At 35.3% G+C, this 14,601-nt stretch overlaps 1 protein-coding gene across 1 annotated transcript in view; it reads left to right on the top strand.

The window, feature by feature from the left end:
- The first annotated feature begins 717 nt into the window (after positions 1 to 717).
- LOC124369167 (protein yellow) overlaps positions 718 to 14,601 on the top strand; it is a 29,737-nt gene continuing 15,853 nt past the window's right edge. The window contains exon 1 of the mRNA XM_046826962.1: positions 718 to 818. Coding sequence (XP_046682918.1) covers positions 817 to 818 — 2 coding nt within the window. The 5' untranslated portion in view covers positions 718 to 816. The remainder of the gene's footprint in view (positions 819 to 14,601) is intronic.

The raw sequence follows: 14,601 nt of genomic DNA, 5'->3' as shown, positions 1-14,601 counted from the left end.
AAGTGGAACAGAATGGCTTCAGGAGGTTTGCCAGGTTAAACTAACATCCATCTGAACGTGTGGCAGTTGAATGGAACGGAGGTTAGTATAGTGAATTATCAGCATATAGCCTGTATTTTCTTTAGTATTTATATCCTTTCTCCACTTCCTTTCAGTTTATGTTGCTGGAAATGTATAATATCTTACATATTTCTTGGTGCATGTCTCTAAAAGCAAGGAAAGGTTTTCCATTTAAAGTTTGCTGCCAGATTTAGATCTTCCAAGATCATCTTGGTGGACCATTAAAAACCACCCTGTATAGTACTGGTCTCCCGAAATGATTATAGATAGTACAGTGATCAGGGCACTGAGGGACCTAGTCTTTTATGTATATCGAACCACATCCGGCTTGTTGTATTAGCTAAATGATAACTGCAATTCTCAATTTCCACGCTTTACTGAATGTAACCCTGGTCATTCCAGATGTGTTGTGTCTAGGCTGATTGGGTTCAAATGCGTGCGTACTTTCTGAACTTGTTATAAATGAAAACTTCAGGTTATTAGGGACTTTTACACGTCAGATTTATTCTTGGGTAACTTCTGACTGGAAATAACACTTCCTATTTGTCAATGTGACTACTAAACAGTATATTTACAATAACGTCTTGTTTTTCAGTTCTATTTCTCCATAAGACAAAGATGTGCAAGGAAATAGTAGCTGGGTTGCGCGAGAGTGTAGCCGACGGGTGTTGTTAGTTCACGAATCTGGTGGGGGTCTGAGATAACCTCCAGCTCGTACCGGACACTTTGCAGTACGTTCCAGACCGGCACCGCACCATGTAAGTACCCCGTGTGCTTCCATAGTCGCTCTGTGATTGATGCTTTCTGCAGTAGTACCTAATCCAGTCCCACCGGAGAAGTCTGTGGATTGGCATTATTCCAATTGTTTTGCATTGCATTACATTATTTTCATTACATTTCAAACATAGGTTTCGGTCTATGCGAAATTCATGGACCGGCATCACTATGCCCGGCCAACACTTCTCTCTTCTCTTACGTTTGAGTAATTACAAATGTACGCATTCTCAGCGAGTTTTTAAAATTCACTCTTCCGTTTAACCTTTGGCGAAGGAGAGGGTTATAATTATCCCTGTTCACTTTCATTTTTATTAATTCCACCATAAAAACTGTAAATGCCTCCTTCCATATAATGTTGTATTTTTATTTTCTGGCATACTTAAACATGCATCGGTAATAATACTATGATAATTTTGTTTTCATTATTTATTATTATCGTGTTCATCATACAATGGAACAAGTTCAATAAATATGCAAGTATATTAACAGTTTGCTATTTATCTACTGTACTTTTCAGTAAGTATTAGTTTACACAAGGTCGAACGAAGAATATACTTCTTCGTACCTCTCCACTCCACAGCTTTGTTCAGTTCAATGACACTACCATTGGCTCCGGCGCTAGTGATGATCATAGGATGGAGCTTTAAATCTCAGTAATTGTTTCAGCGATTTAAAAAAAATGTATTGAAAATCCTGTATTATGAAATAGTTATTGTATGGTATAACTAGACGACTCAACTCATGTGAATTACATTACTGTATCGTAAGGCTTCTGTTACTAATCAAAACAGATTGTTTGGTTTATATTCGTACCAATAATGTTAATTAATTTGAGCTTATTTCCAAGATAATAGAATTAGTTTCAATGTAGATGACGTATTAAGCTTCCCTTTATTATTTTGGGCCAGCCCGGAATTTGCCAAGCCAGACATTACAGTATTTTAAAATGTTAAAACTCAGCATTAGTTGTCCTCATATATAAAGGTCAGTAAGAAGGTGACGTATTGTCATGAACTTGAAACAGTAAAACATATTCGCGTTTATGCTTAATGTCCCTGAACAATTGGCATGCATGGCATTGACTCACTTCCCCCATACCGACACCGAGAGAATATTACAGCTGTCATGTGAGTACTGTCACGACCTGAATTATCTCTGAACATGCATGGCATTGACTAACTTCCTCCCTATCGCGGCACCAGAGAATATCGCAGCTGCCATGGGAGTACTGTCACGACCTGAATTGTCTCTGAACATGCATGGCATTGACTAACTTCCTCATTATCGCGGCACCAGAGAATATCGCAGCTGCCATGGGAGTACTGTCCGACCTGAATTGTCTCTGACCATGCATGGCATTGACTAACTTCCTCCCTATCGCGGCACCAGAGAATATCGCAGCTGCCTTGGGTGTACCGGCAAGACCTGAATCGTATTTGGTCATGAATTGCGTTACTAACTTCCTCCCTATCCCGTAACCGAGAGAAGGTAACAGCCGTCGTGGTGTACCAGCACGACCTGAATAGTCTTTGATCATGAAGGGCGTTACTGACTTCCTCCTTATCCCAACACCGAGAGAATATAACAATGGCCATAGGTGTATTGGCCGTCATATATAGCATTACTGATTTACTCCTTAACATATTTACTATTAAGATCAAGAGAACATAAATCATATGGGATGTATGACAGATAATTCGATTATTGCAGATTGGCGACCTGTTTCAATCTCCTGGAGTCAGAATGGTTGAGGGCTGATGGTTGTAAAAAATTTAAGTAAATTAGCTTGCATTCCCGTAGAATACACTTGCAGAAGGAGTAGAACAATTGTTACTTGGTATGTTTCATATATTTTTCACATTATATAATTCACGTCACTCCCCTGTGACAGTTGGATTACTTTCTCTTTTGTTGTTTTTATAAGTGAGTAGGAAACAAATTAATTTGATTGTACGATTGGACGTCGTTTATAACAGAAGATGTCCAAGCTGTTATGTAATGTTATAGTTGTAGCGACACTGATTCCCGGATTTTTTATTGTCTTCAACTCTTGGCGAATTTGGAAATGTTGTAGGTTTATTAAACAAACGCGTGAGACCCAAAATAAAAACCGAAAAACAAAAAGAAAATCAGCGTAATCCTGACTAAGCAACATAAGTCACTGGGCGAAGACAGTACAAGGAAGTCGCCAAAAAACAGTCCAAGGTGTAATCTGTAATGTGTCGATACATTAGGTTTGCATGTTTCGCATAATCGTGTACTTATATTTCATCAATCGCCAATTGGTGCGAGTGTTAGGCGGGAAACACTTAACCACCAGTAAACCAGTCCTTTCACAACCGGTCCTATTAATTGATTTTGATAAGCTCGATTTCCTGGCTTGATTATACTCGCCCCGCTGCCGGTGATCTGCATATACAGGTGTTATGTTCACTCGTGCCCCAGGCGACGTTTCCTGCGTTCGCTTCACTCCTTGGCGGACACTCTCTCTTTCTTGGGCCTTGAATGTATAGAATCTATTATCGGTATTATTATCCGTAGTTTACTAGCAGGAACGTGCTCGTGACAAAATGTCAAATGTTAACAGTAATGATACATGTGCGTGAGCGCGCGCGCGTGTGTGTTTTTCATCTGCAAGATTATTACTCGTTTACATAATAAAAGCAATAGTGTAAAACAATTGAAATAATTTGTACATTATGTTACCTCATTCAACTTGTAAAAGTGAATAATATACTTAACCGTAGTTAAAACAAATTCTTTGTGGTATTCGTGATTCTTCACCTCTCGTGGAAATGGTCCACGAGGCAGTCAAACAATCCATTATGGAATCATAGTTCAAGTTGTCCATAAATTTAAAGATCTTGCTGAGACAAAAAGTATAGCAATTACAAGAAAATTATGTTCGAGCAATTCTAACAAAAGTGGCAGCCAGTTAAATTTAAAACAATTTATAAAATAATATGAGTATACAAGTTTCATTCATGAATGGTTATTTAAAAATAAACTCTTATAGAAGTTTTGAGACATATTTTACAACAAGATTTAACCTAACAAAACATATTGTATCATTCTCGTATTTATTTAATCTTTAGAAAACCTGAGAATTCTTTCACGGATTCCAACTTGAATACATCAACGTTAGGTCGTGCAATACTTTATTTAGATCGTGTGTTTTTAATTAGTTGTTATATGTATACAACGCGATACCCATCTACTAAATAAAATTAACTTTAACTAGCTTTGACTAATAGACGACTTTGGTTCATATGTAATTTTTATGTTATCATTTTTATTTCATAAGACTTTTAATATTGTGTTGACCGTTATCCGTGATTAAGTTTGAGGTGTTATACGACACTTTCACTCTTATATAGAGTGCAGCTTGGTGCTTATTACACAAAAAGTAGTTTTAGGTACTGCATGGGAGGTATGAAGTTGACAGAGTGTGTTATGAGTTGTCATAATTAAAAACTTAAAAACATGTTACGTCCAAGTTCCTTGTTTATTTAGGACACTCGCGGCAAAAAGAAGCTATTTTGACAGTGTCTGGTTTGCCAATATCTTGCCGATTGCTCGATTTGAAAGCCGATCAGGGATTACTGCTAAGTCACTTTTGATTGCTTAACTTAAACTGTCATTCTAGGCTAGCCGTTGAAATGTTTGAAATGCGTTGTCTTTAATATGTGTATTTGGTGCTGATCGGCGAAGAGTTTCTTAGTATGTGACACTAAATAAAAATTATAAAACAAAATGATAAATCCAAGACGCGTGTCAGCTTGTAACGGAGAGTGAATTCAATCCACGGACCTTATGGGCATGGGACAGGCACGCTTCCGAGATAGGGTGCGCTCAACATTGTTTAAGTTACTAAACACAGTTGATTGTTTTTTTTTTTTTTAATTAAGTAAAGTAAAGAATGGCTTATGTTACTCTGCGAAGTAAGTGCCTAAGAAGCCCTTTCTAACACTTGACCTTGAGACCAACGGCTTTAAGGTAAAATGCACGTCATATCCCAAGATACTCTTGCTAGAAATGTTTCCTTAATTTATTCACAAATAGCAAACTAGTAAGATAAGATAAGATAAGATTTTTATTGATCATTAGACAATACATGCAATAGATCACGTCAGAATACTTATACTAACAGTAAAATTAACAATTTAAATTAAACACTCATTATAGAAGACACAATAGATTTTACATTAATTTAATACAATAATGTTAGTGAGACAAAGGTGTACTATTTAGCAGACAATACACTAAAAAACTATATCACTGATGTCAGATGAATAAAACTCTGATAAGTCATAAAAACGGCCTCTCTACCAGCCACTTATAAATAACAGTTTTTAAATTTATTGAATGTAACACTCTGAGCATTCAGTGGTAGTTTATTGAATAGATCTATTCCAACGGCCTCATATGAAGTTTGAATTTTTGAAAGTCTTGTGAAAGGTTTGTTGATCAGGTTAGCGCCTCGGGTATTGTGAATATGCATGTGCTTATTCAGTGTCAGGTTTTGAAAATTATTTTTGACATGGATCAAGCAGTAAAAAATGTAAAGATTTATAACTGTCAAAATGGCTTCTTTTTTAAAAATCGGCTTACAATGATCTTTGAAATTAGCATCCGCTATAACTCTCATGGCTTTTTTCTGAGTCAATAAAATTTTTATCAATACCAGATGCATTGCCCCACAAGAGCAGACCATAACTAATGATGCTCTGAAACAGTGCAAAGTAAACCATTCTTAGCGTATCTTTGGAAACATAAAGTTTTAGTTTTCGCAATAAATATACCACCCTGCTCACTTTTTTATGAACATAACCAACATGTATGTGCCAAGACAGCGTAGGATCTAGAAAAATTCCTAATAGTTTTACACTCTCAATTGTCGTTTCATTCAAAATTGCTCTATTAAGAGTAAATACCAAGTGTTGGGTCTTCTCTGTGTTCATAAATAACATATTGGCTTTATACCAGTTATCGGCTTGATTTAAAATAATTTTAAAATCATTAAAAATTAAGTCTAATGAAGGTTGAGTTGTAAAAAAAGTAACGTCATCAGCAAACATAACCGATCTGAAATTGACATTAACATCTAAATTCATTAACTAAGACTAAAAACAAAAGTGGGCCCAGAACAGATCCCTGTGGTACCCCCATGACAAACCTCAGCATAATTAGAGTAGGTATTATTGCTGAATACTGTTTGAAAACGATTGCTGAGATAGGAATTAAAAAGGGAATTTTCAATACCAGTTTATTCCATAATACTCCAACTTCTTCAACAAAATTCCCCGGTCGACGCAGTCAAACGCCCTAGAAATATCACATAATGTGGCTCCTGTAGGCAAACCTAGTTCAAACTTGGAAAGTATGTGGGACACAAGTCCCTCGACCGCGTCGATCGTGACATTCCACACCTAAATCCGAACTGACTCTTACTGAAAAGACTGTTAATTTCGAAAAAAGAAGTTAATTGAGTTTTCAGGACTTTTTCGAACACTTTGGAAAAACAGGGGACCAGAGAGATCGCTCTGTAGCTGTTTATTTCACCGTAGTTACCTTTCTTAAAAATAGGTTACTACCTTAGACATTTTTAACTTAGCGGGAAAACTTCCCTCCAGTAGACAAGCATTTATACATTTAGCCAGTGGATGAGCTATTGCATCGATTACACCTTTCACAATTACTGACGATATGCCATATACGTCACAGCTTCCCGAGGATTTTAAACCCTGAAACCAAACGACTCACTTCACCACCAGTCACTGGATGCCAATTGAAGAGCCGGGAATGGGCTGCCGGGGGTACTGCGTTGCAGCAGATCGACAGCAGAAGATGATGGGAAGAGAGAGGCTCTGTCGAATCTCGTCCACAGCACTGATGCAGTACTTACTGAAGTCCTCAGCATCGGGTTGCACATGATGTGATGGTCTATCTCTGCCGGTTTCCCGATTCACAATAGTCCAAGCAGCCTTACACTTGTTATCCGCTGTATTAATGAATTCTTCATTTGACTCCCTTCTCGCAACTTGTAAAGCTTGTCTGTAGGTCCTCTTGGCTGCTTTATATGCTTCTATGTCAGGCATTTTGTCCAGATAGACGCGAAACGATAAAGCAGTGCCATGACACGGTCTTTCATGAGTTTTAGATGAGGAGAATACCATGAGTTGCGCTTTCGTCTGGGCTTAAAAGTTTTTCGCTTGACTGGTAGATGGACATTCATCCAACAGATAAAGATATCGTGAAATTTATCATACATAGCCTCAGATTCCAAACCACTAAGAGCAGAGTCCCAATCTATTAAACTTAAGGTGCGTGAAAAATCGGCCAACAGAGTTTGGGAAGTCAGTCGATATTCAATGGAACGATTTTCATTTGTTGAGTTCCGATTTCCAACAGACTCCGTGTTCAATTTTGAGTATGCCTCAGTTATCTCCATACTCAGAAAAACTGTGATCCGATATGGACCAGTCATGAACTTCTACTTTGTAAGAAGAAGGATCCAGGTTGGTAGCAATGTTGTCGATGCAAGCTTTGCCTCTGGTAGGTTTAAAATTAGTGCAGTATAATCCTGCAGACCGTAGTACATTGTGCCAACTAGAAGCAATGTTCCCAGAACTATGAACTTCAATGTTGAAATCGCCGGTCAATACCAGGTCACAACCAAAATGAACAAAAGAAATCTAGAAGCAAGTCAAGTTGTTCAAGGGAATATTTTGTCATTACTACCACTTGGCTTGTAGATAGATACAATTATCATTTTATGGTTCAATAGTTTAATCGCACAGACTTCAAAATTCTTCTCAATACAGAATTGCTTCACATTAATTACACGAAAGCTAACAGAGTCTTTAACATAAATAGCAGCACCACCATTGTGTTGCGTGCTCTCTGACAAAAATTGACGCTAGGGTGAAACCACAAAAATTATATAACTCATAATTATTTAAGTCTAGCCAATGTTCCAATCAGTACATATTTGATTAGTCATAACACCTTTATGTTCAAGATAGGAAGCTTGTTTCGAGGGGTTGTATGCTGTGTCTGTATTGTAAAAAATTAATCTTGCCTTTTAAAAATAAAAATTGTGTAATTAGGATTTCGAAGAATTCTTGGTTTGATACAATGGTCCTTCATATGCATAACAACATAACGACATAATATGTGGTTTGGAGGGAATATGCTTAGGCGTGAATGATGAAGATCTTCAAAATAAAAAAGAGCTATTAAAATAATTTCAAGATTTCAATCTTGCAGACAGGCTTTTAAATACATTTCTCTTCCCAACGTTGTCTCCCATGTATATTTTTGAAAAGATAATTTAAGCTCGGTTTCCCAGGGACTGCACACCTATTACAGTTACGTATGTCATCAACACGAGAGATCAAGATCTGCTTTCTAGGCCTAGCCGACTGAATGTATCGGCTGCCTGCCACATAATTTTGGCGCAACCTAGTCAATAAGCTGCCTGATTAAATAAAAACCACCACAAAGAGGCGACTATTTAAAACCCGTCTCCGTGATTACATGTTTGAAGATGTCTATGGTTGGTGAATTTAAAATTAATAAGTATTGATATTTTATTTTTAGCCTATATAGAACATTTGTTACTTAAAAGTTTTGTCAGTTGTAATACGAGACCATAATACAAATGTACCTTAATATATAAATAATTCAATCCTATTTTAACGTGATGTATTTTAAAGGTTACTTGTGTTAGTAATAAATAGAACATTTGAATTAGAGTAATTATCAGCCTCGAATGTCAGTTTCTCCACTAATTCGTCAGTTCGTTCGAAGAAAAAAGTCTTGTTGACGTGAAACGTTTCTGAAGAACACGTCAGTATTAAAGCAGTTGTTAAACATAAGTGAGGTTACCGAGGAGTAATACAATATATGTAACGTTGTAATATTCTCACTCCATACGTACCCGGAATAGGCTAAACATGTTCCAGGAAAATTGTTATTTAGAGTGAGCAAGAAGGTTTGCAGCAAGGTCACAGGTTAAGAGCCCTTGGGTATTTCCCAACTGAAATACACCGGAGTAGATTTCGCCACTTAACTTCCCACCTCTATGAAAAATAACACTCATTTTAGAGGCAATCTCCTACACACTCGACTTTTCAAGTCGGTACATATTAAATTATGTATCTGTGCAAGGCAGTCACAAAGACAAATAGCAGTATCCTTGAATACTCGCTATATGATTTTTCTATACTTCTTTTAAAATTAAAAAGGACTTAATAGAGTTACGGTTCCGTGGTACTAGTGAGAGACGGTGAGACTGCCAAGTCAAATCATGTCGACACTAGAGTATTTCAACATTCTCTTGATTTCTAAGAATGAAAAACAGATCATACTTTGATAAAGGAGAAAAAGGAAAAAAGGTCTTTTTTTTCTTCTCCTCATTTCACCAATGAACATGGAACAAACAATACAAAAATCATTTCTAGCTTATTACAGAATACACTCAGAAGATTCTAGACGACATAAATGCGATATAATAATATGCCCTTAATGTTTGCACTTATAGTGGAGGCATAACTTGAAAAAAAATTATGGTTGCCTGTAAAGTCGGTTTTACGGGCGAAGATTTTACGTGACAACGTCTTTTTCTCGGTAGAATATTTATTGATATGAATATTATTAAATTGCACAATAGGAACAAGGAATTGAATGAAAATAAGAATTGCACAAATTTTAACTATAGAAATATATTTTGTTTACTAAAACATTGTACATAATTTGAAATTAATTAAAATTTTTATTGTAAATGGTAAAGTTGAATAAAACATTTACTAAAATTGGAATTTGAAATTCTTGCTAAACACAGTTAAATTCTAACTCCGCGCGTGGTGATTGGTCGGTTTAGTTCGTTTGTTTGGTCGCACTGTTATGACAGGTTAGAGGTTATAATTTGTTATTTTAAATGTTTGACTAGCAATACGCGCTGTTTCTTCTCAATCGACTGAATTACGATTGATTGCAGAGTGATTTAAACTAATAATTTACTTAACACTATCAACATTTGTCAATAGTATGACATAACCTATAAACTCAGTTTCTCAACTTTTGTGTCAATCTAACAATTAATCAATAAATCATAGTTTACGATAATGAAATATCAGTGTACAATTATTTACCTTTATTGTTGTAGTTGTTGTAAATGACGAATCTAAGCACTCCACATTTTCACGAATAAACATAGTTATCTGCTTTATCCCGTGCGGCGGACCCACTGGACGGGCATCGTAACGTTACCGGGCGTTACACTTTTTCATGAGTGACTCCGAGCCGCAACCTAATTTAAGACGTTATCACGTCAAAATTATTATAACTTAAGTATTTTTAATCTTGTTAAAGTATGTATTATATTTTGAAAGGCTTTATTTTGAATTTCGTTCTGCAATGATTAGAAATTCCAATCTTGTATATAAACAGTTTTTAATGCAGATACATTCGTTTTATTTATCTTAAAGGAAAGATTCCACTCATATTGAAATATATATTTTTAAAGAATGAGTATGAATTTGCTTTAGTGCGTTGATAACAAGATGTTTGATGCAAAAATAAAGTTGAATGACAGAACATTTTCATGTCAAGTTTACAAATAGTCAAGGTTGTGATCATTTTATAGTTAGGCATTTTTTAGTTTGTAATAAAACACGTGGTTATAAAAAGTGTTTTAAGTGTTGATTGTCTTTCATGAAAAGTAATTGAAACATGTTGAACCAGTATAAGGTAAAAAGAATAAACTATAGGTTACACCAGAGCAGGCTCGAGACGGATTTAAAACATGCGACTACTACATAAATACCACTATAATTGTGTATGAGAGGAATCACTAGTACCCTATATTTGATAAAACAACATAGTATATTAACAAGTAAGGTTACAAACTAACGCCCTAATATGCGAACTGTGATTTCACTGCGAGGTGAAATATATTCGAAATCTATTTTTCAATCCATATTCTAATCTTCAACCCTTTTTTCTTTGAATCCGGTTACCAAATTTAAAAAAATAACTAGGCATATATGTATTAATACTAACACTTAAATGCAAATAATGAATTAATGTGAATGCGAAATAAAAATCATAATTATAAGGTAGTCAGAACCAGATTACCCTACCTTAAAGTCCAAGTTTCAGGAAAAGCAATGACTGTTCATTTTTCATATATCATTAAATTAGCACATTATAGCGTATTACTACGTTAATAGTTAGTCGTTTTTTCTGCATTTCTACCAGATTGGACGTTTTCTGTGGTGTAAGTAAATATGCTATTGTACTTCTGATATGTTTTGTATAGCAACATGTTTATATTTCTTATTTTAAACAGTGCTTAACTTTGTAGATCTGACAACTTACATCCCTCCCCATGAATTGTAGGTGTAAAGATTAGTCAGTGGTCAAAATATCCACAGAATAACCAACACATATCATGCTTGGGAGTTTCCACTACATAATTATCCTGAACATAGAATATTCATGAGTAAATTACAAGCGGTTTAACGACGTATTACTTTGGAATGTGAGAACAAGGGCAACTTCTACAATGCCTTGAGGGCATCTTATATGCTTAAAAACCAAACGGTCTGTCTTTGTTGTTCATACTACGTACAACACACCAATCATTACTTTGAAACTATAAAACCATAACGGAAAATGGACTTTATAAGTTTCTGAAATATAATATGAGTTCTTTCTTATTTTATTATCTTATATTGTTTGACTTTAATTCATTTAGAAATAAAATAATAACGAGAATATTTAATTATAATACTATAACCTATATAAATGTTTACTAAGCTCAGATACTGCGGAAACTCCTTATTCAGAGACAGACATTGCATGCAATATTAAGGATGTAACATGTGTTGTTTGTCGTGATCTTGGCATTTCCCGCGCGACTGTCCAATAACATTGCATTTATTTCTCAGCCGAATGTATGTGCATTCTATGAATTGAGTTCTTCATTCATTGCAATAAAGAGAGAGAATCCAGGAAACTAAATCGCTAATCATGGTACTGACCCATGGTGTAAATTGGAAGAAATCCCCAAATCAAAGTTTTACTCTTCTTGCAGGAATCTCTTAAAAAGATATTTGTAAAAGAAAACTTAAATGTTTTATCAAATAATTTATTATTAAAAAAAACCCCTTCTTGCAGGAATCTCTTAAAAAAATATTTGTAAAAGAAAACGTAAATGTTTGATCAAATTATTTATTCTTAACAAAATATAACACATAAATAAGATACAAATTATTATTTAGTCTTTGTCTTTATAATGTGCAAATCTATAAAATAACAATTTCATTATTATTTATGACGTTTTATTACCCCATTGATTTTAGTTACAAGTGGTCAATATCAAATTAACTCAATATTTATTTACAATTAGGTCTTTACATTCTCTACAATGAATTTTTCTCGCTATTAATAGACTGGCATGAAAACAACACGTGCATATTCTTTGCAAAATAATTGAAGTTTTACACGTTTGAGAACCACTGCCCTAACAATTTACTTCCTTAATTTACATCCTTTCGCTTTAAATGTATAATGATATCACAGGCTGGTCCTCATGATTACCCAGTCAGTACAGCCTGTTCGTCGTAATGAGCTATAATAATACCTGATCCTCCTGGGTGTCTAATAATGACGTAGCCAACTAACTACCTTTGGTGTGTTAATGATGGCAAAGTCTGGTTCTGTTTCTTACTTTATTACTAGATAGTGTGATCCTCCTAGCTGTATAGTGATGTCAAAGCCTGATCCTCCGGGCTATCTATTGATGATACCACAATGTGATTTTATCGGCTGAGTAATGATGGCACAGCTTTTTCCTCCTGAACTGACGGTACTATTTATATAATGCAGTTATAGAAAACCCAGTAAGATTAATCCAGTAATATTCCCACTTTTATTATGTTAGTGATCTTGTAGGGGGTTTATCCATTACGACCTTTCCTGTAATTTAAGAAGTGTGTGTTTTGTAATTAATTATGAAATCTTAGCTGCTAATTTTTCAGTATATAATAAATACACTTTTCTTCATGCGTCAATCAAAGAAATAAAGTATCTATAAAGCATGCACTGCACTTGTAATTGTCTGTTGCAGATTGGTTATAAAGGAAGCTTGTATACTTCCACATAAATCGTGTAAAGAAATAATGCACAGTTTTTAAAAAACAATGTTTAGAGTAATTATAGCATACGTTTTAACATATGAGTAATGTGATACAGCCCAACTCCAATGTACGGCGCTAACATTAAACGTTGGAAAGTTTTGAAAGACACAACAGAGGGTGTAAGACATTTGAGCGGTAAGAGTGATAAAGCGAGAATGAGGGTACTTAAGTACAATCGTGTCAGAATGAAGTTATCTTGTGCATGTTTAGGTACTTAATTTAAATTCACATGACATTGAAACTGAGGTGCAGATGCAGATACAGACACTGCCGTAGCCGCATTCGCCGTGAACGTTCTATTCACCTGTGTAAGGACACCGCTCGACTACGGCCTTGCAAACTCCATTCTAAAACCTTGAGATGCTAATTGATTGCTGGATTTATCATATCCTCGAGTTATACGCCTGTGCAAGTCCTGACTCGCCCGTGCGGCCACGGTCACGACCGTCCCAGGTTCCTGGCTGCCAGCCACGTTACATGCACCTCTGCCGCAATCCGTTTGTTAGCGACACACCTGCACGTGATTCCGTCCCTCACTGTTTTCTGACCTTTGCTACTTTCCAACCAGCTATTACGACAGCATCATTAATATCGCTAGACAGCTGCTGAATGTTCACTTTCGTAATCGGCCGTTAATTTGTTGTGGTACCCCCAATTTGTTTGGAAGGACGGCAAATTCATCTTCCACATTAATCACATGAAGCTTCATCGCACGTGGATGTTGTATATTTTTGAAAATCAACGCAATAAACTCATCAAGGGAAAACTTTTTTGTGTTAATTTGTTTTGGATTATATTTAATAAATGGACATGCAATAAACAAGGAAAGAAGAGTTACATTTATATACTAGTTATTACAGTAAGGGACGAAAATTGAAATGCTACATTTCCAGACCTGGTATCTATTCTTTTTAGCTGTAAAAACCTGTTGTTTTACCTGTAATATTTAAAACAAACACGAACATTAACAAAGCAATGATAATCAAGACGCCGAAGTTGCAGTATATGTTTTATTTTTAACCTACAGCTTTTATCTCGTGAGCCATTGTTGGTCCCTTTCATATAATAATAAAAAAGTACAATATAATACAATCCTTCATGAAAGTTTGATATGAAAACCATAACATTAGTTTTCACTATATATCTATATACTGTATAGTTACTACCGTTATATTACATTTTAGTAAGTGGTATTGGATTTTGTGTTTAGTGCAGTTTGTCTCTTTTTGTTTATGGAAAGAGCTTTTTCAGGTATGCAATAACAACAGAAATTTTCAACATTATTTTATCCTTGGGAAGTTCAAACTTTTACGTAAAAAGTGTATGATGTGTAAATCTCAAAAATAAATGCGCATATACTGCAGAATGATACCCAGTACAGTTTACAATGTATTAACGCACACGGTCCTAAAGTATGAATATGTACTTGAAGAATAGAAGAAGTTGTGTACAATTTTAAAATAATAACTAAATCTAAGATGGCACAACGAACAGTGCGGATTTTACTTTCTTGGACCCTAGGTTAAAAAGAATTTGTGCTTCTTTTTTAAACATTTGT

Source organism: Homalodisca vitripennis, chromosome X, assembly GCF_021130785.1.
Source record: "Homalodisca vitripennis isolate AUS2020 chromosome X, UT_GWSS_2.1, whole genome shotgun sequence".
In the NCBI taxonomy this organism is placed as follows: Eukaryota; Metazoa; Arthropoda; class Insecta; order Hemiptera; family Cicadellidae; genus Homalodisca; species Homalodisca vitripennis.
This window is presented reverse-complemented; position numbering and strand designations above follow the sequence as displayed.